Consider the following 26,417-nt stretch of genomic DNA (forward strand, 5'->3'; position numbering starts at 1 on the left):
TACTGTTTTAGATGTTTTAAAGAGACAGTCCAAAATCATGCATATTTTTCTCCTTGTTTTGTTTTTGGCTTGTGGTGCTCAAATCACCAAAAATTAGATTTAAAAAAAAATAACACAAGATCTGGCTACTCAAGATAATCCATGTTGTGAGTAATTTCATGTAGTTCCAGTAGATTCTATTGATGTAAGAAAGAAAGTAGTTCCTACATAAAACTGCTGAATTATCTTGAGTAACTGGGTCATGATTTCTGAACAGACACTTTGTCATTTACTTTTATAAATCTATTTTTTGGCATTTTGCGCACCAGTAGCTGACTGCCATGTAGTCCCATTATATTCAAGAGAAGGCAGTCATATCAAAACTCTGCAATGTACACTAAAACAATCTAGATGGATAAATAGCACTACAGCTGAGAGAAAAGGGTGTATTTTTAATTTCAGGGTTAACTGTCTCTTTGAACAAACAGATTGTATTGAGCTGTAGCCCCTGAAAGTGTGTTAAGATGTGTTTTTGATGAGTTCAACTCTTACCAAAAACATACAAACAGCTTTACTGACTAATAATCTCCACAAACAAAAAGTCTCAAAGTACTGGAGCAGTCTCAGTGTAATAAAAAAAACAGCAGCAAGAAGGTTATTAACTTCTCCCTAATCTCTGTATTCTCGCTCTCCAACTCTTGTCACTCACGTGTGTCAGTTTTTCCACTGGGTGTAGTGGTCCTTTGTGTGAGTATCAGGGAGGCCCTTCTCACTCATCCGTGGCCTTGGCTGGGAGTCAAAGGGGGAGCTGCTATTTTCCATCAGGCTGAGTGGGATGTAGTAGCTGAACCATATTGAAAGAGGTCCCGTCAGCCACCGGAGGGCAGTCATGCGCTGTGCTGAAGGTATGTCTACTATGCCAAAGAGCAATAATATCAAGGACCTCTGTGTATTGGGGCAAATGGAGAAAAGCTTAGACCCAATGATGACATGATCAAAGTGTGTACTGTATACTGCTTCACGTTCAAATGTCCCTACAGTTCTGCTAAAGCAATCTCTGCATTTGTGGTTTATATGGCTCAATGTTATCGCCAAAATCTAATGTTATAGTAATCCTTAAATATTTGTTTTTTGTATAACTGGAGCTTTGGGTCTCAAAAAGGACTTAAAGCTTTTATCCTTATTATAATTATCATTAAATATTGGCATAATATTGTCATATCCAACTTTATTAACCTCAGACCATGGTCGAGAGAATCTCATGTCTGAGTCAGTCAGCTGTTGTATCACAGTGTGTCTTAAAGCCAGGATAAGCGATTCTGATCAAGATTGTTGATTGTTGAGCCCACCAACATAAATAAAGATTGATGACAGTCGCCAGTTTCTCCCACTGCACACAAATTAATACAAAATATCTTGGATACGAGTGCAGCCATCTCGTGCTGGTAATCTGGTCATTTGGAGCCAAAGTCAACAACCAGCCGTCTTTCTTCAGAGCATTCTTGAAAATCTCTGTTTTATTCTCTTTAGCAAAACACCTGCGCCAGTAAGTGGTATTTGCAGGTGTGTTTTTTAACCTCATTTCCAAGAGATCATCATCTGTAGTTCTTGATGTTTTCTTTGTTTGTTCAGCCATAGTAACAAATTACATTTACAGAGACCTGAAAAAAAAAAAAACAGTAAGCCATTTCAATCACAAGTGATTAGAAAAGCTCTGCCTATCTTCTTTGGCAGACCAACCACTGCTGGATCATGGACAGCATGTGACTCAACAACAACAACTGCACACCACTTGTGATTTTTCCTGGGAATGTCACCACACCCACTTTGTAACACTACAAAGGGCTTCTATCAGTATGCCATAGGCTCAAACAGGACCAGTGTGACCAGTGAGTATGAGGGCACAGACTGAAATCAACTGAAAACCCTTTGCTTCCTCCTCCTCCTCCAAGCATATAAGAGAACCTAGAATGGCCACGAAACTCGCAAAAAACACTAGTGCTAGTGTTTCAGAGTTGACACCAGAACCTCTCAATAATGTTTCCTTTGAAGCGTCTGAGGCAGTTTGTACTGAAACTCACGAGCTCCCACAGCAGCAGCTGAACTGACTACAGAGGTGAAGGTCAAAGCCCAGGTGACACATATGCTGACTGACCTTTGACCTTGTATCAAAGAGGACCAAACGTGTCAACAGAAGCTCTACTGTGATAAAACAAGTCTGTTGTGTTTTCAGCTGCAGCTTCAGGACTGTAACAGTAAGCTATACAAACAGATGTAAAATGTGTAATCACTTTTTTCCAAGCACTGTATAATTGAATATGTGCTTTTCAATAATGACCACTAGAGGGCAGTAGTATAACATACTTTACTGCAGGATCTTTTGAAATCAGGTTCTGTCAGGCTCTTGAAAACTGATTATTTGATCGGTAGACGGTTGGTTTTATGACTTTTATAGGTTCTGCTTGACGACTGAAAATCATACTGTATCTTTTTACCACCAACTCCTGTTGATATGCAAATACAGCAGCTGGGTTTCAGTTGGAGACTGAGGGGAGCTCATGTATTATTCACATCACATCACACATCAAGGTCTTAATAACAACTTACGGTAATTCCTTTACTGCCTGAGGCACATCATGCTACACAGCTTCACTTTTCAATACATATTATGATATAAAAGGCACTTGAGCTCACTGTTTTTCTTCCTGAATGACTTTGATTTTTATTATGTTATGTTAATTATTTCAGCTAATTAAAACATTAATTAGGCCTAACGTGTCTGATATGCCGGGACCTACCAGACAAGTACTGCATTAAATAAATCCAAATGTTAAGTTTCAGAAAGTTTTTCTCATTAATACAGAGTTACGCACAGCAAGGTGCTCCGAAATCTAATCTGATCATCTACACTACACGACACTTTTCTTTTCACTGAACACATGCCGTGATAGCAGCAAGACATGAAAAATAAAAAAAAAGATTTAATGAAACCAGCACTTTATGAAGAGACATTTATTAGATCAGTAGAATACATCACCACCATCACCATCATCATGCCAAAAAGCAGCAGCAGCAGCAGCAGCAGCAGCACTTCATTTCCTCACTTTAATTGTGTATGATGCAGTGAGGCGCCCTTTCTCTCTTTATAATGATGATCTTATCGTATGCCCCATTTTCACAGAAGGTTCCACAACTTGACTTGTTAGCCTAAAATCACTTACTTAAGCTGGACGGCTCCAGCTGTTTCTCATCTTCCTCAGTCGTGGCTTCCAAAAGCAGATGAGGTTTGCAAACACTCACTAGACAAGGTCATCTGACATACTGATGTGTTGCAATGCTCAGTTGGCATTGTTCAATGTTGTTGTTCATTGTTTTTAACTGGTTTGTGGACATTTAAATCCACAGTGAGATCCTTTTTATCTTCTTTATGAATACCTACTTCAGGAATTATCAATTATACAGTTTAGAGTCCTAACAGAAATAGTATGTACATCTTTGAAATAGTTAATATTGTGTACTGCATAAGCAAACAACAGAATAACGGTGACAACACCAGACTAGTATATCATTGCTATAGCAAAATAGGAACACTACAATAGTATTCACATGCACTAGTACACAGTGTCATACTTGTTGAACATAGACCATAGTATTTATATTTACATAATGTTCACAGCTACATTCCAGGTTTGTGTTTCGGTGTGTGCATTGTATAATAAAGGACTGTTATTAATCAGAAAAAGTTGAGTTTTTTTATGTTACATGCAGTGAAATGAAGTTTTCGCACTGCGCTGCCCGTGAAGAATATGGATATGAGGCAATAAATGTGGAAGAAAATATACAGTATGGACACTGGTTATTGCTCAGTGCATCTGATATGTAATGCCTGTAATATTGACCAATATTGATAAATAACTTCCAGTCTTACTTCAGTATTTGTGGTAATACGGTTATTTTAAGAGCTCGGTGACGTAAATCAAATGTATCAAACCAAATGATAAGTTGCTAGAAAATAAGCCTGCTCATCGAAAAATATCTTTACAATGTACATAACTGAGTCGCATTTTATTTTACAGTACATTAATAAGACGTAACAACCTGTACTATGTGGCAAAGTAGACAAAAACTAGATCTGTTTTGCTCTTTATTAGTCTCTATTAAACAAATAGTGTAATTAAGGACACAATGCAATAGAACTGCACCGTGAACTAAAGAATATTGTTTCCAACTGTTAGACCCTTATCAGACTTCAACAGAACAGCACTGTAAACTGTCACACAGCTGGTATGTCATCATTCAAAAACAATATGTGAACCAGATCTCTCAAGTAAAGGCCAAAATCATAGAGGTAGAGGAATATTTTGTCTGTGGGTAACTGCACAGACTTATTGTAATACTGTAAGCAGATAATGTGATTTGATCGGAGCAGCAGGCATCAGTCTTTGCTACGTTGCCAATTTTATGGGAGCAGCTAAAGAGGGTGTGTCTCTAGTAGCAGATATGCGATTTCACTTTAGTTGACAGCACAGCTCTGTTATACCGTGTCCTTAATTTCTCTCTAAGCAAATCTACTAAGCGTCTAATAAAGGGTCCAATACTGTCTAATAAAGAACATGTTATTTCTATTTTTGTCTAATTGAATACAGAATTCCGCTACGTCTTTTTATTGTTCTGAAAAATAAAAATGCAACCCATAACTGTATATCAATAAATACACATGTAGTGGAAACAAAGTGTGTACAAATGAAATGAACATGGAAGAACTCAGTGTGACATTTCTTGCACTGAGACGATGCAGTTGGCAGGCATCCCTGTAAAGTGACAGTCAACTTTTAACAAGTGTTGACTTTGGAAGGAATCGGATGATTCAAAAAATGAAGACAAACAAAAACAGAATAATAAAAACCTGACTTTGTTTGGGAAGCTTATCTAGGGCGTAGACACACAGACTAGAGTACAAAATCTCCCTGTTTACAACTGCTTTCCCAAGACTTTTTTTCTTAAATAAATTTCTATCTGGGGAAACAACATAAAGCAACAAGACAACTGCAAGCCATTCCCTTTAGTATGAGGAGATGTCATAGAATACAGTATTTACACATCTTAGCTACATTAATTATATTTGTTGACAAATGGTGATTGTTGCTCCCAGTTTCTTGCAGTGCTTGGGCATTTTTCTTTCTCATGTTGACTGATTTAACCCCCTATAATACCAAAAACAACCTTGTGAATCTTGTGCTTTCCATGAGCTTCACTTATTTTGTGCTTGTAATTCCACTGCAAGTCCATTTACTTTCTTTTTTAATACAGTCCCACCTCCTTGTCTTTCGTTTTTGTGAAGTAGAAAAGAAATTATCTGGTATTTTTAGGTATCTACTTTAGTTGCACATGTATGAAGACACCTAACTAGCATGCCATGAGACAATGCCGTTGACAGAGACATCTCAACATGGAGTCAGTCATGTCTGTAGGGTGGGTGTACGTATGTATCCAGTTCTTGTGCTGTTTGACACTGTCCCTCTGCAGTGTTCAGGCTTCAGAGGCCAGCTGAGATAATATGCTCCAATGGTCTGGCGTGATACAACATCCTGTTTCCTGTGGTCCTCTGTACCGGCGTACTGTAAACATGGCTACCCACGCACAGACGCACCAGCTGGCAGATCAGGGTAGTATTACCTTTTTCCAGTTTTCTATCCAGTCTTTGTGGAAGAAGACGTCTGCATCTCAGTATGAAGGAGAAAAGTAGAGAAAGTTAATCAGGGTTACAGAATGACAACTGGGTGTGGTTTCAGGAACTGGGTGTTAAAAGTCAAGGTTTTTGGGTCAGACGCTGCGGGGGGCCCTCTCCAGTTCATGGGTCCTGCGGTTACGTCCCTTCTGCCTCTCTTGCAGGTGTTTCCATTTGGCTGCCAGCCCTTGAGCATGCATGTGGGTGTGAGGGCTCACCACCACCTTCTGCTGCTGCTGCTGGTGTTGCTGCTGCTGTTGTATTTGTACTTGCTGCACCAGGTGAGCTTTCTGCCTCCTGTGCTTCCTCTCCCTTTTCCAAACCTGCTCACAGAACTCATCCACGCTGTTCAGAGTTGGGTGATTGACCAGAGACAGGAAGTCTCTGTACCACAGCTTTTGATTGGGCGTTTCTTGAGGCGAGGAGCGACCCTGAGCCACGGGGATGCTGGCTGCGGCCTCTTCGTCGCGGTGTAGCAGATCCTCCAGGCGCTCGGTGTCGATGACCTCTAAGGTCACCTTCAGAAGTGTCTGCATGAATCCGTGCTCCACCGCCTGGCACAGATAGATCCCAGAATCCTTCTTGTTGAGTGTGCGAATCAGCAGGCCCTGGTCTGTGCGGATGAAACGTTCCTCTGATTTAATCTGCCAAATGAGAAAATCGGAAGCGATAAAGAGAGAGTGAAGGGCAGAGATAAAGATAGGAAAGATATGTGTCTCAACATGAGACAAAAACTTAATCAGCTATGCCTCATGGCTGTTTGATCACACAAAATTTGCTTAACTTTAATCGATTATGGCATTAAATATTCATAAAATATGATAGTGTATCATCTGAAATAATCTTTGTTATGAAGAAACATCAGTTGCACTATGTTTTACAGTACACTAATTAGGCAAAACAACATTCAATCAAATTAGACAAAAACTAGAATTAATTAGAAGTTTTTCATTAGACAGTATAAGATCATTTATTAACCCACTGTTAGACTTTATTAGAGGGGACACATTTCACTTTAGTTTACAGAACACTTCTGCTGCAATATATCCCCAATTACTCGCTATGAAAATCTAATTATGCTCTTATTAAGGTTCAAATACTGTATGATAAAGAACATACTTATTTGCAGTTTTTGTCTCCTTTCATGCAATCGAAGTGCAATCGAACCATCTATTACGTGCGGTCCAGACAGATTATATCTGAATCTATTTTAACTAAATAGATGAAGTGTGTGCTAACCTCTTGTTTGCGGTCATCAGCAGAGTGCTGATACTGCCAGTATGTCATGGCTCTCTGTGACTTGGGACTGCACTCAAGGAAAGTGCTGCTGTTCTCCACACCGTACACAGTTTTATCCAGGAGTGTCGTCTGCCCACTTAGTTCATCTAGAGAAAAAAAAATCAGAAAATATTAGTCTCACAAGTTTGCTAAAGTAAATTATTTTTTTCTAGTTTGTTGCAGATGTTACCAGTTGTGGTAACAGATAAAAAAGAAATACGACTTTTTTTTTGTGATTTTCTGTATAAAACTCTGCTTTTATCAGACTTTAATGTAAATACTTTGTTCTCCAAGTACTGCCTGAGTTAGGGGACTGGTTTAAGATGATGAATGCATTTTAGATTACTTTGTCACATTATCCTGTCTCTTTTCTTATCACTCTCAATCATAAGCAGAATAGGCAGCTCCCATTACAGAGGCAGTCTAAAATCTGGGTTTCATACAGTCAGCTACGTGCTATTTAGTCAGAAAGCTTAGGCAGTTTAAGACAGTATATTGTTTTCCCCTCTTTATTTCCTAAAAATGCTTTTTTTTCCTTTGATTTGTTTCTTTATACAGTGCTGTGTCTGGCAACTCTCCAAGTCCACAGTAAAGTGTTGCTGCTTACTGAGTGGGGAGCAACAGGTAACAGTATTTTTTGTGTGTTCCTCCTCCTGAAATGACCAGTATTTTCTTTTGGTCTTCTCAGTGAATTTAGGGAAATGTATAATCAAGGAAATGAGCGCAGTGCGAGTCCTGTTTTTGGGCTGAGACCACTAACAGGGCAGCAGAGTGGAGGGCTCGGCGACAGAGAGGAGACTTGGAGGAATCCTGACCATGTTAATTATAAGCTACACATGGACCGGCTCTAATCTTCACACCACCAGAAACACATAAAACAGAAGGACACAAACACCACACACATTCATCCAGCTTCTCTACTCATGTAAGGAAAGGCCAGCAGCAGCTTTGAGACCCTTTTTATGTTCAAAGAAGGAATAAATTAAGAATAAGCTCTTTATGTTGTGCAGTTGGGAAATTGACAAGCTCAGATTGTTATTTGGATAGCACTTATCCCACAATGCATCATAAACTTATTTTTAATGTAAAAACATCGACTTAAACCACCACACCCTGAACTGAGTTACTGTGATTTTATGAGAAGATTCTCATAAAATCAAATCACAGTAACTCAGTTCAGTTTCCGGTGGTTTATGTTGCTGTTTTCACCTGAAATGTTCCTATGACCGAGTAGCACCTGATTCCTGACACTGGCTGCACAGGGGGAGTTCTGTTTACTTACCTTTAATGTGTTATAATCTGATTATAGCACTGTATAATTATAGTCACGACTCCTCATAAATATTTATAGTACTTAAAACATAATCATGAAAAATTATGAAATGAATGACTTATAGAGTCAAGTATCATAACACCTCATAATAACTGGTCGCTCATTGATTTTGTTTGAAAAAGACCATAGTGTTTTATAATTCTCATTGTTGTAATACCTTAAATTAAATTAAATGAACTTAACCCTGCCTCTGGTGTTTCTCTCTCTGAAAGAAAAACGCTTCATAAAATCATACTTTTAGAAATATTACTTTTGTAAATGCACAACAGCTAATCTTTTCTTTTTATTTAACCATTCTTTAAATGTTATGTTTAGTGTATTATAAATGCACTATGATCTTTGACCAAAAGAAAAAGTGAGTGAGTGGCAAGAAGTTATGAAATATTATGATACTCGACCTTATAAGACCTTATAAAAATCTTTTCTGTGATATGATATGAGTATATATATGATAGAGTGAGTGGTTATCACTATAATTACACAGTGCTATCACCAGATTATAACACATTGTAAGTATGTTTATAATGCATTACAGACATGGGTAATTGCAAGTGTTACTATTATTTGCTTCATTATATAATTTGCAAATTCAAAATTATGTTATTAGCCAACATAAAATATTTTATCACACATTTCCTTGATGATGCACAGTCTGTTTCATTTCTGTACCGTGGTGTTGCAGATCTGAGCACTGTGTGAGTGGGTCTCCGTTCCTGATGTCTTGTCTTCTTGTTCTCCTGCAGAAACACAAATATAAACACCTTCATGAGTCAGCAGAGACACCGGTCTCTTTGTATATGTGTGAGAGAAAGAGAATACGTGTGTACAGGGAGTTTGTGTGTGTTTGTGTAGGTGTGTATTTGAATGTGGTTTTGATGTGCAGCCATAGCGGGGGCCAACACAAACAGATATACTAACACCAGGCAGCACATAGCATCGTAGTAAAGCTTTAATTACAGGGTGTGAGAAGACAGAGGAATTCAAACCTAATGAATCATTTCACCCTGTCATCTCTGGGCTGCAGATGCAAAGGGATGGAGTTTCGAGTACAGTATCATACATAACCTTGAGGATATTTTCTGTAAACAATAATTGAAGAAACTATGGAGACGCCAAAGCAAACTGGTAACATCTCCCCTTCTGCTTTCCCATTGTTCCAGCCCAGTGTTGGCGTGTTAGTAATTGGAGGTGAGAGTTTACTCTGGCTGTCTTATTTTGAATGTGGGACTCTAGAGTCCAACTAACAGCGAGAACGGGATACTGAGGAACTGGCATTCAAATCAATAAGCCCCATGGAGCTATGAGTGGGAGGCTGCACACACATGAACACATACAGATCAGTCCACTACTACTACCACACTACCAGCTAACCTCTAACACCAACCTCACCCCGGGTTCACCCAGACAGCCTCCAGACATGGCTGACTTTGGTTCTAATTTACAGTAAACACACAAGGCAGGTTATATTTCTAGTTTTCTGGCAGAAACTCGACCCCTGTACCTTTAGGCGGTTTTGGCGCATATACAAAGCCTACAGTACAAGTGTGCCCTGAATCGCAGTCTGACCACATATGTCCTCAATCTGTATTCTAAAACACTTCTATATAATCTGGTTTGACCTCTGTAAAATATAGTTGATATGTTAAACATAAGTCATTATTTAACAGGCATTATTTAAACAAGTTTAAATCCAAAGCAGGTTTCTCTTATGCAAAACATAAATATGCCTTTTTGTTGATGTTCTTTTCATAAGAAACACACATCCTAACTGTGCTACTTTCAGTGCAAGAATGTGTTGATTTATCCAAAGAATGCATCAAATTCAATGTGTATACTTAGACAGATGTGTTAAAGGGGTAGTTTGGATTATATGAAGTGGGGTTGTATGATGTACTTATGGATCGTCAGTGTATTACCTACAGTAGATGGAGGTCAACACACCCCCAGTTAGGAGAAGCAGAGCACCAGCAAGAAAAGTATATTTTAGGCACTTAAATATTATAATATGATATTATATTTTCATTGCTTTACTTTACCGTTAGACATCCTTTTTTGATGGGAAACCATCAATACATACAAGCCAAATATCACTGTCTCCAAACTAACCAAAGTCCACAGGCAAAATAAATAATTTTACCTTGCAGAACTCGGGACTTGCTGGTCTACCACTGTCTCGATCTGCTACTTTATTTGTGTTATTATGTGACTTTGGTATTTTAGCATCACTGACTATCGATAAGTACTCATACAGCCCTACATCAAATATTCTGAACTACCCCTTTAAAATGCCTGATGTAATGTATCATATTATCAAAGTATCATGTTGCATTGTAGGTAAAAATACGTGCTCACAGTTTTGGAGCGCTGAGTGATTAGTCACCATGTTCAAGGTGTTGAGCAGCTTGTAAAACATAATGGCGACATGACAAGCATGAATGCGCTGTATGTGTTCAGTACCTCTTAGCCATGGGAAAGTATCTGGAGCACTCTGTGCCATCCCACGCACAGTAAGGGTCCCTTGCCAGGCAGCATTCAGCACAGGCCTTCCCATAAACCTCACACCGATGCAAAGGCATCTGGGACACACCGATGTCTGAGCCCAGGTACAGTTGTTGCTATGCAGGTAAAAGAGAAAAAAAAGGCTCAGTATGAAATATTTTCAGTTTTTGGAGCTACAATTTAGGTTTTAAACCTCGTTGCGTGGTGTGCTTTGAGTAACGCACCTACGCTCGTCAGTGAAGCAACAATAAAACTGAGGAATGTGGCCGGACCATCTCACTACAGGTGCTCAGCACCCTCCTACCTGTCAGTTATATGACTTGTTGTGTCTCTGCCTGCCATTTAAGTTGTTGAGCTAACTGCCACTGAAAAGCCAACAATTGAGATCTTTGTGTGATAAAGTGTTTAATCTTCAAGTGTTAAAATGTGCAGACAAGTGTGCCTTTGTTCTGTATTTCAGTTGTGCAGCAAGGTGTGTCACCCATAAGGAAAGGCTTTCACTCTCTCGTGGCAGGTTTTTCAAACGCACACATGCAAAAGACAGTCGTTGCTTGTAACATTTTTCATTATGATTTATATCTCCACATTTCTCCCAAATGCCATCCAGGATTCTTATCTCCAGCTTTCACTGAACTCATTTACCAAGGTAATATTATTTTGCAGAATTATCTCGATATAAGCTTGATGCCTCCTCTGTGGCTACAGTGCTTTGTTCTGCTATATGTGGTGTTTTACATGCAACAAGAGCTACAATCAATACCTGTTTAGTTGAAAGCTCCATCGCTGTAATAGCTGTTGGCTCCTGTAAGAAATGACAAAATGACAATAAAACAGATTGATTAGAAAAGTCTTGCTGATTCTGCAGCCATTCTTTAACCTGGAGATGTAATACAGGTGATAAAAGATAAACCTACTCTGAAGACAGTCATTTCTTCCAATAGAACTTCCTCCAGGTCATGCCAGGAGCCTCTGGGGATGGATACCACTTTCAGTATCGTCCCCATGTCTATAGCACACAATGGAAGCACACGTGTTTTGAGTTAATATCTATTTTAATTGTATATACTTATCCAGCTATGTCAATCATCATCCAATGTTTACTTGACAACGTTCAAGTTTAAAGTGTACAGAATGCATGCAAACGTATTCAAATGTTTACCTGTGCCTATGAACATGACATCATACTGTCCATCTTCCGCTTCTACTTTATCAACCACTATCTGGGTGAACTGGTAGTCCACATCTGTCTTGACTATGATTGGTCGGTTGTTAATGGGGTAGACAGGGTTGAACATGGCTGGGTGGCTTCTGGCAAAGGTTACAACTTCATCTGGAAGGTCTTTGGTCGTGTCAAATCCCCCAAATGTCTTGCTTGGGCACTGCAGAGAAAAAAACAATCAATTGTTACAACAATTAGATAACAGGACTAAAGAACATGAACTTTCGAATTCAGATTGTTACACACAGGTTTTCCAGATAAGACTACACTGTACTCACTGTGCCAGGACGTGGGTAGGGAACACGTCCCTGGAAGGGCACCCATTGGTAGTTGGGTCCATCTCTATGAGCATAAGGACCCAGGAAAACTCTCCTGATGTCTGTCATGCTGTACATACACACAGCTGAACCTTTGAAGATGTTGCTAATGGGCAGAACGAATGAGTCAGTAAGGACCGGGAGGGTTCACAGGCAATGCAATTAGTCATTATGCCCAAAAGTACTTAAATGTCATCCACAGTACCTGGAAGTAGTGAATACCGCATAGATGATTGGGCTTTTAGGATCCTTTGTGCTCATGAGAAAAACATCCTCTGAAAGTCAAAGAGAAAACATTATATATTACAGACATATTCGCCTCTGAAAAACGAGCATTTCATCCTCAGGAAATGATGTGTGAAGCACATTTTAAGGTGGGGAGGCAATCACTTACGTAGTTCATCAAAGTGTGTGTCTATTCCATTACTGCCAGGCACGGAGCAAATAAGTCGAGCCTTCAAGAAGGTTGTCCACTTATTTACCAGACTCCTGTGACCTCCCAGGTCGTTCTGTAGGACGGATCACAGCAGGGGAGATTTTCCACACTTAATTTCCCTTTTTAGCATACAAGTATATATCAAAGTATTTTCAATAACCGTCTTTAACTTTTTGTATTTGAATGCAGCTTTATGTGTTATTAAATGAAAAAAAGCATTCTATAATGTTAATGGAAGACTTGCATTGCCTAATTTTATATTCTACAGCTGAGCTGAGAACACATGCCTCATTACCCTTTGGCTGAATCAGGTGAGGTGTTCTCTTGCTAGTTGCATAGAGAGTTAGAACTGCCTACCCTATTCCACTAATGCTATCATTTTCCCCCTCTTATGCCTCTTAAAGCATACTAGAGATGTAATCTTGTCATTCATATTACAAAACAGATATGGAGAGAAGAGAAAAAGCCGTACAAAATCTGGCCTTATCAAGGAACCTTTAGAGACCTCCAGATTAAAAGATAAAAATCCAACGTAAAATAAAAAAAATCCAACCCCCTCCATTTTAGTAGATAGGACATGGGCCAAAATAAAACATGAAAGTCTGTCTTTTTATTTAGTCTTATCATGCTGATGTTTAAGTGTAATTTATCTGAAAAGTTTGGTTTGAATTTGTTATTTGATGCAGGAGGTTTCATGACTGGTTGTGCGGGCAGGAACTTGAAAGCGCGGTTCCAACCCTGCACATTCTCTGGCTTGAAGTCGTCATCAGCTCAAGATGGCAGCACTTGTATCCAGGATATTTTGGCTTCATTTTTGTAGAGGGAGTGGGAGGAAGTGCAGACACATTGTCATCCTAATTTCATGTCAGTGGTTGGAAATTGTTCTGGTTTATTGGGTCAGATCACGAGGCAATATCTCTATGCACAGTTACTGTGATAAACGATTGCATTTGTTGGTATGACAATGCATTTACAGAATAAACTTGTGAACTGTCTTTAATGGTCTTTGCATTCACAGATTCTACAGCTCAGTATACGATATAGTCCAGAGAGCTTATTCAAAACTCATAAGGCATACTATTTTATATTTTTATTGATGGTTATAATGAAAATTTCAGTGTGTTTTCCCTTAATTACTAAACAAGTCTGTCACTCAACCAAACATCCATATTTTCGTCTTTAAAATGCATTTCCCATGATTAATAAAAGACTTGTAGATGTTGCGAAGAAGACTGTCTCTAACGTACTGTATGTTCCTGCACACACCCTAATAATATGTGTCTGTGAGCTTCACAGTATAGTGTTTGTTTTCCAGAACATAGCACATAAACACAGAGGCACAAAGTGCTGGCTCATAAAAACGTATTACACTTGGTGCTGATTTATGAATAAGAATGTGTCCAAGTATGCATAGGCCCAAATTAAAAAACATCTTGCATAATGGATTGCTTGTCTTGTGTTGAGCATGGCAGATTCCTGACATTCTGGATAATCAGGCTGTTATGACAGAGGCACGATAGGCAGTTAAATGGGAGGTTGAGGCTGGACATCACTGACTGATCTGCAGTCAGCTGGGTGAAATCCTGCCTAATGAATAAGAATAGGATTTGGAACGTGAAAGCCGATACAAGGCCAGTGATTTAACATAGCCATCCCTTACAGCTGGAGGGTGTAGCAGAGCCAATCAGTGCCAAAGCCTGGCATTAGGATAACAGTGCCGCCATTGAGAGCGTCTTTGCCTCTCAGGTTCTGGTGACATTTAACTTTTCTCTCAGGTTTCTGTCTTCAGGGGCGTTTGTACCGCACATAACAAAGCCCACTTTTCTGCAGGCTAAAAATAATCACAGATAACAGCCCCTGAAACCTGCCATTATGAAAGCCACTCAGACGCCCGTCAAGTGTTTTTCCAGATACAGAAGCTATTTCACATAATGTCTGTGTGAAAGTGCGTGTCTTTGTCTCACTCCTTTTGTGTGTGGCTGAATTTTCCTTTGTGAGAGCCAGCTCGTGTGAGTGTGCGTTTGCATGGATACGTGGCTATGTGTTAATGTGTACATACTTTGCAGAGCTGTCCAATGCGAGCGTGTGTGGCCTTCCCAGCATGCTCTCCATCAATAGCATTTTCTTTGAAGAACAGGTAGATTTTGTCATCTTCTGGGTTGTCGCTCTCTGGAATCAGATGAACACCCACAAACCTGGGGTCTGCAACACACAGAAAGACACACATTTGAGATAAAGGAAATCAAGGTCCTAAGTGCTTCACAATAAAAGCATCTAGTATGAAATATCAAACAAATGGTAATTTCTTCATTTTAAGCTGGGCACTGGATCATCCAGCAGGTACTGGTTAGTCAAACAAAAATATCTGAAGAGACTATACAGTGACAGCAATTCATAAATGTACAATTCATACATATGCAAGCTAAATGATCCACCTGACAGGTGGGGCATATGGAGATGCTGATTAAACAGCATGATTGTGACACAGATATGCTTTGGACTGGTCACATAAAAAGACATTCTAAAATGTGAATTTCTATCTTGAAAAGAGACATTTATTAGGTACAGAACTGCAGCTATTTCACATAGGGCTACAGATATCAAATTTTCAAAAGTTATGACATCCCCTTCTCTGTCAGGTGGAAGGATTATCTTGGCAAAGGAGCTAACTAATGCAAATTTTAACAAATTTGTGAACACAAACTTGAAAGAAATAAACCTTTTGCTTGCATGTCTTGCATCTTTTCTTTCAATTAATGAAAAATAGTAGCAAAAACAAAAAGTGTTATGTTTATATTTTTCTTGAGTAACAGATAAAAATAGAACAAAGTCAAGGACAGAACCTTGAGCACCAGACATGACATTATCAACCACCACTGAAATGTTCTTTTCTTGATAATAAGGACATAAACCACTAATAGAGGACTAAGAGTTGTTTGGAAAATCATGAACCCTATAATTATTGTATCTTTGCAACTATTCGTGAATATAACTGGGCAGTTGGGCAGTAATTTTCCTCATCTCTTACCATTTAGCCACCGGGAGTCATGTTGCTCTGTCCTGATTGGATGATGCTTGCCGAGAGTGCGAAAAATGGCAAAGTCCCGCCCCATGAAGTCAGCTGATGTCCCAGCATACAGTTCCCCATCTAAGAGTAAGAGGAATGAGGCGTGTTAGTGTTGTAACACTCGATGTGAAAACAGTCTGGGTTGATTTCTCTCCAGTGATGCAGGTGTGATGTCAGGGGGAGTCTGAGGAATTGTTCAGGGGCTTAGCAGTACAGGTAGACTTGGCGTCCTGTGAGAACACAGACAGTGATGGACGTGATGAACATCAGGAGTGTGAAATCGACATTAACACAGCAGGCAGGGCTGAGAAGGAGGGCTAGAGAAGGATGAACGGATGGAGGGACAGATGAGGAGGGACAGGACAGAGGTGTGAGACAGGGGGAGTACATAATAATGCTGGTGAGAGGGGAGAGAGAAAGGGAAGAGGAGATGAGGGGCGATGGGCTGGAAAATGGCCATCTGCTAGGTTAAACTGTGTGATATAACACAATGTGACTGGCAATAATTGGGGGTAAAAAAGAAAGACATGCTCACATACGTAGCATGGCTTAATTTGCCAAAAACGGGGATTCATTGCAAAGAAAACTCAACTCAAGTGTCATCTGCCATGCACGCCCAGCACTTACAGGATGTAAATTCAGATTGAAATAGAGTTTACAGTCCTGTGAATGAGGGGGTTCCCAGTGTGTAAATACAAACTACAGAGCAGATCCACTTGTAATGAATAACAGGAATGCCCTGTTCTGTTATTCACATTTACTGTACACCCTATATCTGCTGAAATGAAAGAGGAAGGCAGAGGGTGTTTTCAGGACTCCCATGTTTTAATATGACCTTGCTCTGACACACAGAAGAACAGCAAAGTGTATCCGCTCTTAAACTCACCAATTAGCATGGAGGCAGTGAGCAACTTGGGATCGTAGGGACTCTTCCCACGGCCATTTTCTATGTGAGGCTCCAGTCTGAACATGCTGTCCTGGACATTAAGAGACGGAAAGTCACAGATGTATTGAATTATCAAATGCGCAATACTGTCAAAAACAGGTTGCATTATTTTCAATTTTCATTATTTCATTCAACTCATCATTTCAAGTCAAAAGACTTCTAGTTAGAAGAACTCATGTTTATGAGTGTTAAAGACTCCCAAAAATAAATAATTATGAGAAATTATAAGTGTATATGTAATAAAATATAATATATAATATAATAATAAATAATAATATATGTAATAAACAGTTAAAGAATACATTATGTGACATGTGGACAATAATAGGAGAAATTAGAGGAAACTTATGAGACTGGTCCAGTTTAAAACCTTACTTACTCATAACTCATACTCTAACAGGAAAGAATTTAAATAGAAAACAATAAATTTCAGCACTTTCTATGACTGGGTGACCTCGACACTCATAGGAAACCCATCAGATGAATTACATTTCTCAGTTATGATCTATATGAAGTGGATCGCTTTTCTCCAAGAAATTTCCTGCCTCTAATTGTCTGTAAATAGCCGTCTAATGAATGGGAAACACACATTTATAAGTCTGACTCAGTGACATTTGGAGGAGAAGAGAGCAATTTCCCCTGCTCACACTCAAATGAACACACACATACACATACACTAGTTCCATATTAGAGTGATGAATTGGAAATCCCGCAGACTATGAAACCCTGCGTTTAATTTTCCACCTCATTTTGCTGAATGAAACCATTTTTATGTACTTAGCAAATATAGGAAGAGAATGCACTCGCACCCGACTAGACATGCTCCTTCACAACTTTAATTATTTAAACTTTACTATGACATGAAACTCAGAATAGCTTTTAATACAAACATAGCGTTTAGGAGCAAATGAAGAAAATTTGACATGTAGGTGTACCTCTGGTTTCTTGCCCACCTCCAGGTAGGAACACACAGGGTGGAAGGCTCCTGTCCCACACACATAGAGATGGGTCTGGTTGAACGGCTGCAGCACCTTGATGAAATTTGCGCATTCCCTCTGATGAACCAGAGACAAAGAACAGATGAAACCTGGTGAAAACTATTTTAAAGCCACAATTTCAAAAGTCTTCAGTGCCATGGTTGTTCAGAGTTTTGTTGTGATAGCACCTGGGCAGGGATGGGTAGTAAAGAGTAACACACAAGTAAAAAAGTAGTTTTTTAAAGGATCAGGTCCTCATTCCTTTCTTAAGTGTATTTCTACTTTTTTCTCAACTTTCTCTATTTACTTGAATTAATTCTTATGAGAATACTTGGGCATTTGCTGCTCTATCCACCACTGCACGTGGGACATCTGGGTCAGTAAAAAAGGGTCAAACTGCTGGATAAAAAACAGATCAGACCTCACAGAGAACAAGTCACAGAGGAAAATCTAGAGATCTGCAATAACAAAGAGCAAAGGGCAAAGCTTACTGTAATCTACTGTAATTCTCCAGAGGATGGTTTACAAACCCCAGCACTGTGCTGAGTAATACTTCTGAAAATAATATTATGACCTGACTAATGACATTATCATCCACATGACTCATTACTTTTTTTCAGATCCCCTTCATAAAGTGCTCCCCATCCCCTCTCCACCATGACACACTTGAGTGTTTCTCTCTGAACTCGGTGACATCTGTCACTTCAGAGATTTTATGCACATGAGCTCTGTAATTTCCCATTGAACAATGTTGAAAGCCTTACAGGAGGGAATTAGACTGCAGAATAACAAAAGAGGCAGTCAATAAAAGTCAACCATAATAATGCTGTTACCATCACAGGAATGCTGGCCAGCATTGGCTCTGTCATTCTGTCAGTAGAAAATAAAAAACTGATGTTGCTGATTCTGGATCCTGCTGAGCTCTTATGTCTTTGTTTTGTGATTATAGTAAGAACATGGGAATATTCCAATGTTTTCTGGATCCAGTAACTTTAACGCTTAGCGCAGTCCTTACGTATTACTTGAAGATGTAGTTCGTTTAATAATTTCCCTGTGTGTCTTTGCGTGTGTGCAGCACAACAGGCATCTGTATTTGTTGTACGCATCGCTCTGCTGTCATATGGCATATTTCCTCGTGCTTTAGCAGCACGTGCCTGAACAGACCTGACCTCAAATAAAACTGAATGTGTCATCACATATTTGAAAAGAAGAAAAAAAGAGAGAGAATAGCACCACAAATTATGCATGACTAAGTTCATCTGGCTTTACTAGGTCATCAGCAGACAGCAGCCTCTGTTTGAGTAAGCCTTTGTTGTCATTTAAGCAGCTGCCTTTACTTGGATTTATACGGCCTGTGATTTCATCTGAGTAATTGAACACGAAAGTATCAGCATGATCTCTTCGCACTGTGTACCTGTCATATCTAATATCTAACATGATGATGCAGATAAGATGACTCAAACCATACAGATGTGCCTCCATGTCATACCTTACATTAATCAGTCCCTCCAGGAAGTTGCAGCCACAACAGCTCATGCAAATTCAGCCATTCCCATTTATCAATGCTCTGTGCACTTTTATAAATTTGTGCTTGGTGTTTTAAGTTTTAATCCCAAAAATGTTCTATTTTGTTTGATTTTTTTGTAATACTGAATCCTTTTTTGGTCAAATTTTACTCTCACTGCTACCTTTGATTTATAATAATTTATACAATCATGCTTTTTTTTTTTCAATTTTTATTTGCTCCTGCAATTTCATTACTAAATATGCCTTAAAACATTGCAACATGCACCACAATTTCTTTGGAAATCAGACATTTAGGCCACAACAATTTTGAAAAAAAGCCTGTGAAATCCCTGAGTTTTTGCTAAATAATAACATTCTTACAGCGTCATCATCAATAGTATGCAAATATCCATAAAATACCAATCAAGCTTGCACTTCAAGAAATGTTGACATGACTCTTTACAAAATGTCTGGTATTTGATTTGAATTCAAAATTTGTCTGAGGTGAGAAAAAGTGAGTGAAAGCATCAGACATATAGAACTAAATGTGCAGTAGGAAGCACAAACAAGAATATTGAACTGAAACATCTATTCAGTTTTCCAATATAAAGCTTGGTCCACAAATTGTTTAGGCATTTTAATGCTTTGATTTGTTAGGCTATAGAATAGCTTTTCTTCTTCTCTTGTTGGTGTACTGTCACACCTTTCACACCCCATCAATCCCTTTCTTTCCTCTCTGATTCACCACCAGAAGTGTTTGCTTACAGTACATCAGGGAGCATCAACGAACACACTCTCCATCTCTCTCCCCCTCCCTTTAATTCTCACTCTCCTCCGACTCTGTAACAGAAAGACCACCCCTCAGGGCACCTTATTCATCCCTGCCACAGTGTTTACAGAAAACACACAAAGGACTTCATGGCGCTTCAAATCAGCCATAGAGAAGGGTAGAAGGGCAGGATAGCTTGCCCTGTTCTGGCCAATGCTCAGGCAGCGAACTGAAGCACAAACAGCATCGCCATGATTTTGCATTTCAGCCTATTGCCTTAGGCCTTATTGAAGATAGAATTCATAACACAGCTCGCAGGGAGCAGAGACAACCTCTCAGTGTGTTTACACAGAGTTTCACCACACCACACAAGCAGCCTTAAAACCGCACTCTTCCAGATACAGGGAGATGTGATGCTTGGCTTGTCATGCGAGGGTTGAGTGAGGTAAGGAGTCTGAAAAAGCCCTGGATCTTAACGCTACAACAGATACTTCTTTGTTTCAGATTCAGCGTCAAATTTAGCTCATCAGATTTAATAAATATTTTTCTTGAATTAAATACGCTGCAGAATTTCAGAAAACTCAGATGATTAGGTGTGTATGTGTTTTGTTTTCAGACATATTACTCTAGAGAGCAGGATGAGAATAATGTTCTTCATTATGTAGTTTCTAATGTTGTTTATATCAAGCTTTAATTTTATTAGTTAAAGTGACTGATTTTGAAGACTTAAAGAGATAATTTTAGGGAGTTGCTGGTCTACCACTGCCTAGATCTGTTAGTTTTGACTTCAGTGAAGCTGAACTAACCTTTTATAATATCACACAATAACACCGACAAACTAACATACTGAATCAGTGGTAGACCAACAACTCTCCTATCCTGTATATCCCAATCGGCATACCAGCAACAGTAATATACTTCTGGGTGACACCAGTTTGTCTAATTTAAATGTGGTAAATGACTAACAGGAAAGGAAAGGATCAGCAAACTAATTATGACCAAGTCCAGTTTTAATGTGCACCCTGGGGTTAGTCTGAAAATACATGAAAAGAACTGGGTGTATGAACTCACAGAAATTTAAGAGCACAAAGGGAACATGGAAAATTACAGTTTAATATGACGGGGACACTAATGCTTATGATCCCTGAATATATGACAGCAGTCATTATTCCTGCAGTACTGTTATACCAGTAGGTCTGGCAGTGATTTCCCAGGCCTCACTCTATTAAGTGGAGTGCCCAGAGGCTTGATAAGTGATTAAGGTCAAACGATGGTCTCAGTCTTGGCTCTGAGATTATGATGAGATCTATGGCGAGCAAGCCAGTGTGTTGTCCATGTGACAGATTGTATATGTCAACACACTGGTATGAACAAGCTGAAAAAAAAAAATCTCATATTGTCTATGATTAAAATGGAGCACACATTCCATGTAATCCCAGTGCAACTTTGAGTGAGGTCTACTTTAAGACCTGCAGAGTTGCACATCTTTCATAGTACAGGAGAACAAAGACATTTTCAAAACATCTGTGGGAGTGGAGGGGCAAAATGCTGACACCCACGTGCAAGATGGATGGTTTTAGCTCTTACCGAGAGATCTTTTCCTGCCCACTTGCATTCATCTCTCCTGGTGGGAGAAGCTGGCCAAGGGATCTGCAACACAAACACAGTTCCTGTACATGTTAGAAAAGAATCACCCCCTCCTAAGAATCATTTTAACAGAGTGAGTCAATACAGCTACAGCTTGTGTGCATGCATGTATATATATGAGGGTTGAAGGGGTCACAATGCGATTTGTTATCCACTTTGTTTCAGTTTGCTCCATTATTCATCCAGGTGTGCAGAGAGCAGCTAACATGCCTGGCACAGCGTGTGATCGTGTGCGACAGCCCTGGTCTGAAATATTCATGCGGCACTTTTCTGTAGAAACAGAAAAGAAAGTCCCGAGGTACCTGAGGCCCTGACTGGCACTCTCTGGATGTAGATGCACACTCAAGGCAGATATTAAGTCGGCCAGAAATGCAAACAGACTTACAGTCATGATAAATGGATAAATGGATGAAACCACCAGACAGACTGAGTGCAAATCAAACACTGGTTTTACCTGTGTGTAGTCTCTGCTGACATTGAGGAGGTTGAAAGAGAAGATGTGGTCCTTGGCTCCCACCACGAGTCTGCCTTTCTCCTCATCCAACAGGAAGGTGTGGTAAGCCGAGCTGTTGGCCAGGCCTTCAAACGTCACAAGGTTGTTCGACTCCAACATTTCTGCAAAGAATAATGGAAAGAAAAGTGATAGTCATCATAATCTGATAATAATCACTTTGTAGGCAGCGTGAAAGCAAAAGAAAAATAGTACATCCATCAGGTCGATATTTCTTTTCAATTATTTTAAAGACCCAGCTTTAGTTTTAGAAAGCTTTCAGCATTTTCAACCCCCTAGAATTTCTGTGACCGCAAGTTCACCTCTCCATTCACTGCACTCTTGAAAATAAAGGTGCTCACTAGAACCATTAAGAGTTCCTCAGCTTGTCCCCATAGTAGAACCCTTTTTGGTTCCCAGTAGAACATTTTAGAAGTTTCACTTTTAGAGAGTTCTACCCAGAAGCAAACATGAAGGGTTACACCCAGAACCCTTTCCTCTAGGGCGCTTTTCCACTACATAGCTCTGATTCTTGAACCAGTTCCATTAAAGATCCTTGAAACCATTCCTACCGATTTTAAGTGGAACTACTGTAATCTAGGATGTCATCAACAGCGTGTGCAGTACAGTGCACAACAACCTGGAGAATATGACACGCAAACTTTGGTTCCCACTTTGGTTTCGACTGGAAACCAATTTTTCAGGCTCAGACCAGCTTGTTTTTGGTGGAAATGCTCAGAACAGTTCCAAATTGGGTTCTTGAACTGGAACAGGGCCACTTCTATGGGGGTGACAAAGACCTATCTGGGGCTTCTATCAAAGACCTTTTCACCTTCTGTGGGTGCTTACAAGAATCCAGGGGGTTCTACTAATAACCCTTTTATATCGTATATATATATTATGGTACAAAGAACCTGTGACAAACCCTTGAGAAGACAGTTCTTCAAGGATTTCCACAAACATAAAAGAACAGTTTCTTCAAAATACAGTCCTTCGGAAGACAGTGGTTCTGGGTAGGGACCCTTATTTCTATGAGTGTTTTTGCCAGCTCAGTTGTAATGTACCACAGACAGTTTGAGGATCACTGCTTTATGCCTTGAGGGCAGACTGCATACATTTAAAAAATGTTACAGTAGGTTGTTTTGGCCATATCTCAAACAGACTGGTCTGCCTTTTCTTTTTGTTAGGGCCCTACTGACTGCTTTTTAATGTGTTTTAATTGTTGAGTAAATGTTGTGGTTTTGTTGCAAAAGCTTCCATTCTTTTTACAACATTATCTCAGGACAAGAAATTGTATGGCATTGCCAGGCAAGGCAACTGACAGATAGTGAAGAACCACTGCCAAGCCAAATTGGACTGGGCAGGTAATGCCAGAACTGGGAGCCAGTGATCAAACTGTCTGCATGGGGAAGTGACCTTGATCAGAGCAGCCAAGCAGAACTTGGTACACTCACAGTGGAAAACTGGGCAGAATATGTCATGTCATATGACTCTGCTAATATTTCATAGTCCAAACTGCAGGATTACTGTAAACCACATCAGCTATTAGCACACGTTACTATGGGCTACAGCTCACGTTTTGCAGTGTAATGCAATGGTCTGCCAAGTCTGGCAAAGCAGCGACATTTGCTTTCACAGCGGAAAGCCGAACTTGTCACAAACAGACATTGAGGATCTCATTACCGTAACGACCTCTAAAGGTGGCATTATGGCTATGGCATTATAACACCTTTTGTGCAAAATGCACATACACACACACACGCATTCATGCTCTGTCCTTCTCACATTTTGTTCTCACCCGCAAAGTCTAACCACACTATGTATGACCCCCTCCCATTGACCACCCACACAAAAGGGTGGAGAGTTATGGAGCAGAGGAAAACTGGTTCCTTTCTCTCTCTTTTACTCTTTCTCGGGGAGTAAATAACAAATACGTTCATGAATGTTTTAGCAAGGAGAATGCCCCCTCTCTGAAGTGTGTCAGAACCCAAGAGAGGGAGAGGACACAAGCTGGAGCAAATCTGGCATAAAGGAAAAGAAAATTGGAGAAGAGAGGGCATCACACCAACTGCCTTTACTCATTCATAAACTCTCAAATTTTTATAAGAATTCCCAGGTTAAAGCACAGGTCATGAAAGTTGTTCAACAAAACTTTGGCAGCTGTAATCTGAGATTGGTTAAAATTTGAATGTGTTTTGTTTATACATTTGATATCCAACTGTGGGCCATTTGAGTCTCTTGCACAAAAATTACACAAGAGAGTGGACAAAAAGCTAAATGAGAAATACTAGTACCAAGTTCAAATGTGATAACGATAACAATACAAGAGAAAATTAATATTTACTCATGTTTTTTAAGAGTATGTCTAGGTGTTCCCTAAAAAAGGGGAAAAACATTTATATAACCCTCTTTTTTATTATTTCATTGCCCATACGAACACATAGATGTATATAAGTGGAAGATAACAACAAATATTTGCTCATTTATGCAGTTTGTTGGTATTTATCAAATTATTTAATTGACTGGACCTAAAGTAACAGGACCATTTTTGTCACAATATTATCGATTGGTGGGTTACTACGTAGTGTCACAGGTGGAATAAGAATACATATTATTGAAATATATGCCTATTTGAAATGACAATTTTTTTCTAAATGAAATTCAGATCAATATTTTATATTATAGTGAGTAAATAGTACAGTTATTTCAAATAAAGGGGCTTTGGAGAGTTGAATTTACACATATATTCCTTATGGAGCCAGTGTGATGGTAATTATAGCCATTAAGAATTAGTGAAAAATAGAAAAAGGTTGCAAAATAGATGAAAAAAAACCAGCTGAATTTGAAAAAGGAAAAATGTTAAAAGGTGAGGAAACACAGCTGTGGCAGAGAATAGAAAAAATAGAGACCCTCTCGGCTCTAGTTACAAACTTCCTCGTCTTCATGTAACATTTTGGCTCTGGCATTCAGGCAACCACAAACCCTTTTTTTCACATATATGCATGCACACACATGTGAATGCCTCACTCACATGGACACCAATGTATGAACAGGATGGTAATATACAATGGGTTGACACCTTATTGTTATTGTCATTGTCTTGGGGATTTATTCGGTTTCCTGTGGCTCAGCACTGATGGGGAGAGAGTTAAACAGTCTCCTAAATATAAACTCATGGTGCTGTGTGCTGTGGTCAATTTGGATTTACTGATTTATTGATAAGATCAACTTTTTGTTGTTTCTTTGGCTGCTCACATTATTTTTTTTTTAAATGTGGTCAATGTCAGATTCCAGTGTGAACTGGTCGTTAAACCCACCCTACGTGACCTCTGATTGGCTATTCCTCATTGCCTTCATTGGTTGGACTGGTTATGTTTAGGCATGAGGAGTGATGATTGGTTGGGGATAGGGCAGGGATATCAGGGTAAGCCAATCAGAGGCAGAGTAGGGTTGCCACAGTGGGATTTTTAAATTTGCAAACTTGTCCTGAACTGACCTGCATGCACAAAAGAACAGTAAGGTCAAGAAGTACACTGTTGCACAGAAGTAAACAGACCACTGAAGTCAGTGTTCAGTGTTTCATTTATAAGTTGCAGCAGAAGCCAGCAAATCTGTGAGCAAAAGATAATGAGGATGAGGAAGAAACCATTTTTAATTATGGCTTTTTGTGGAGCAATGGCTGCTAGTTCTGTATGGAGATGTGTGTTAATGTCACTAAATCCTAAACACTGGTCTTTATGAAAAAAACAAAAACAAAACAGATCTGAGTCACAAATTTCCAGACATTTATACCTATAGTGTAAGTTTTGCTTGATTTGAGACAAGTTACTCTATTTGTATTTTATTGGGTAATTATCTTGGAATATCAGTAATTTAAAAATTTATGAAGAGAATAATGGGCTCCACATAAGTGCCACTGTCTTAAAAATGGAAAGAAGCTCAAGGTCATAAAAAGTTGCAGTAAAAGTATTGCGTAGCCCCGTCCAAAGCTGTGTCCCAGATTTATGTTCCTCTGTAGCTTCGGTGATCAATCATTAGTGGATCCACTGTAAGCGTTTCAGTGACAGCACAATAACACCCACCTGCTACCTCTGACCCTTTTTCACCTGCATCCAAGGCTGCGTTTGTGTGTGGGAGGGAAAGATGAAGACAGACAAAAGCCATTCTCTGAATATAATATTTGTACTTTTGCTCCATTAAAGCTAGGAAAATACTTTTGTTATCGC

At 39.3% G+C, this 26,417-nt stretch overlaps 1 protein-coding gene across 1 annotated transcript in view; it reads right to left on the bottom strand.

The window, feature by feature from the left end:
* Positions 1-2,976: 2,976 nt before the first annotated feature.
* Positions 2,977-26,417, bottom strand: part of sema3ab (sema domain, immunoglobulin domain (Ig), short basic domain, secreted, (semaphorin) 3Ab) — a 30,664-nt gene continuing 7,223 nt past the window's right edge. Inside the window, exons 2-17 of the mRNA XM_084735133.1 lie at positions 22,156-22,316; positions 21,642-21,704; positions 17,738-17,857; positions 16,743-16,833; positions 15,818-15,937; positions 14,849-14,991; positions 12,748-12,862; positions 12,559-12,628; positions 12,315-12,459; positions 11,977-12,196; positions 11,732-11,823; positions 11,578-11,619; positions 10,776-10,933; positions 8,988-9,055; positions 6,947-7,092; positions 2,977-6,351 (exon numbers count right to left, since the gene is read on the bottom strand). Coding sequence (XP_084591259.1) covers positions 5,803-6,351; positions 6,947-7,092; positions 8,988-9,055; positions 10,776-10,933; positions 11,578-11,619; positions 11,732-11,823; positions 11,977-12,196; positions 12,315-12,459; positions 12,559-12,628; positions 12,748-12,862; positions 14,849-14,991; positions 15,818-15,937; positions 16,743-16,833; positions 17,738-17,857; positions 21,642-21,704; positions 22,156-22,316 — 2,303 coding nt within the window. The 3' untranslated portion in view covers positions 2,977-5,802. The remainder of the gene's footprint in view (positions 6,352-6,946; positions 7,093-8,987; positions 9,056-10,775; positions 10,934-11,577; positions 11,620-11,731; positions 11,824-11,976; positions 12,197-12,314; positions 12,460-12,558; positions 12,629-12,747; positions 12,863-14,848; positions 14,992-15,817; positions 15,938-16,742; positions 16,834-17,737; positions 17,858-21,641; positions 21,705-22,155; positions 22,317-26,417) is intronic.

Source organism: Lutjanus erythropterus, chromosome 13, assembly GCF_056507025.1.
Source record: "Lutjanus erythropterus isolate fLutEry1 chromosome 13, fLutEry1.hap2, whole genome shotgun sequence".
Taxonomy (NCBI): domain Eukaryota; kingdom Metazoa; phylum Chordata; class Actinopteri; order Lutjaniformes; family Lutjanidae; genus Lutjanus; species Lutjanus erythropterus.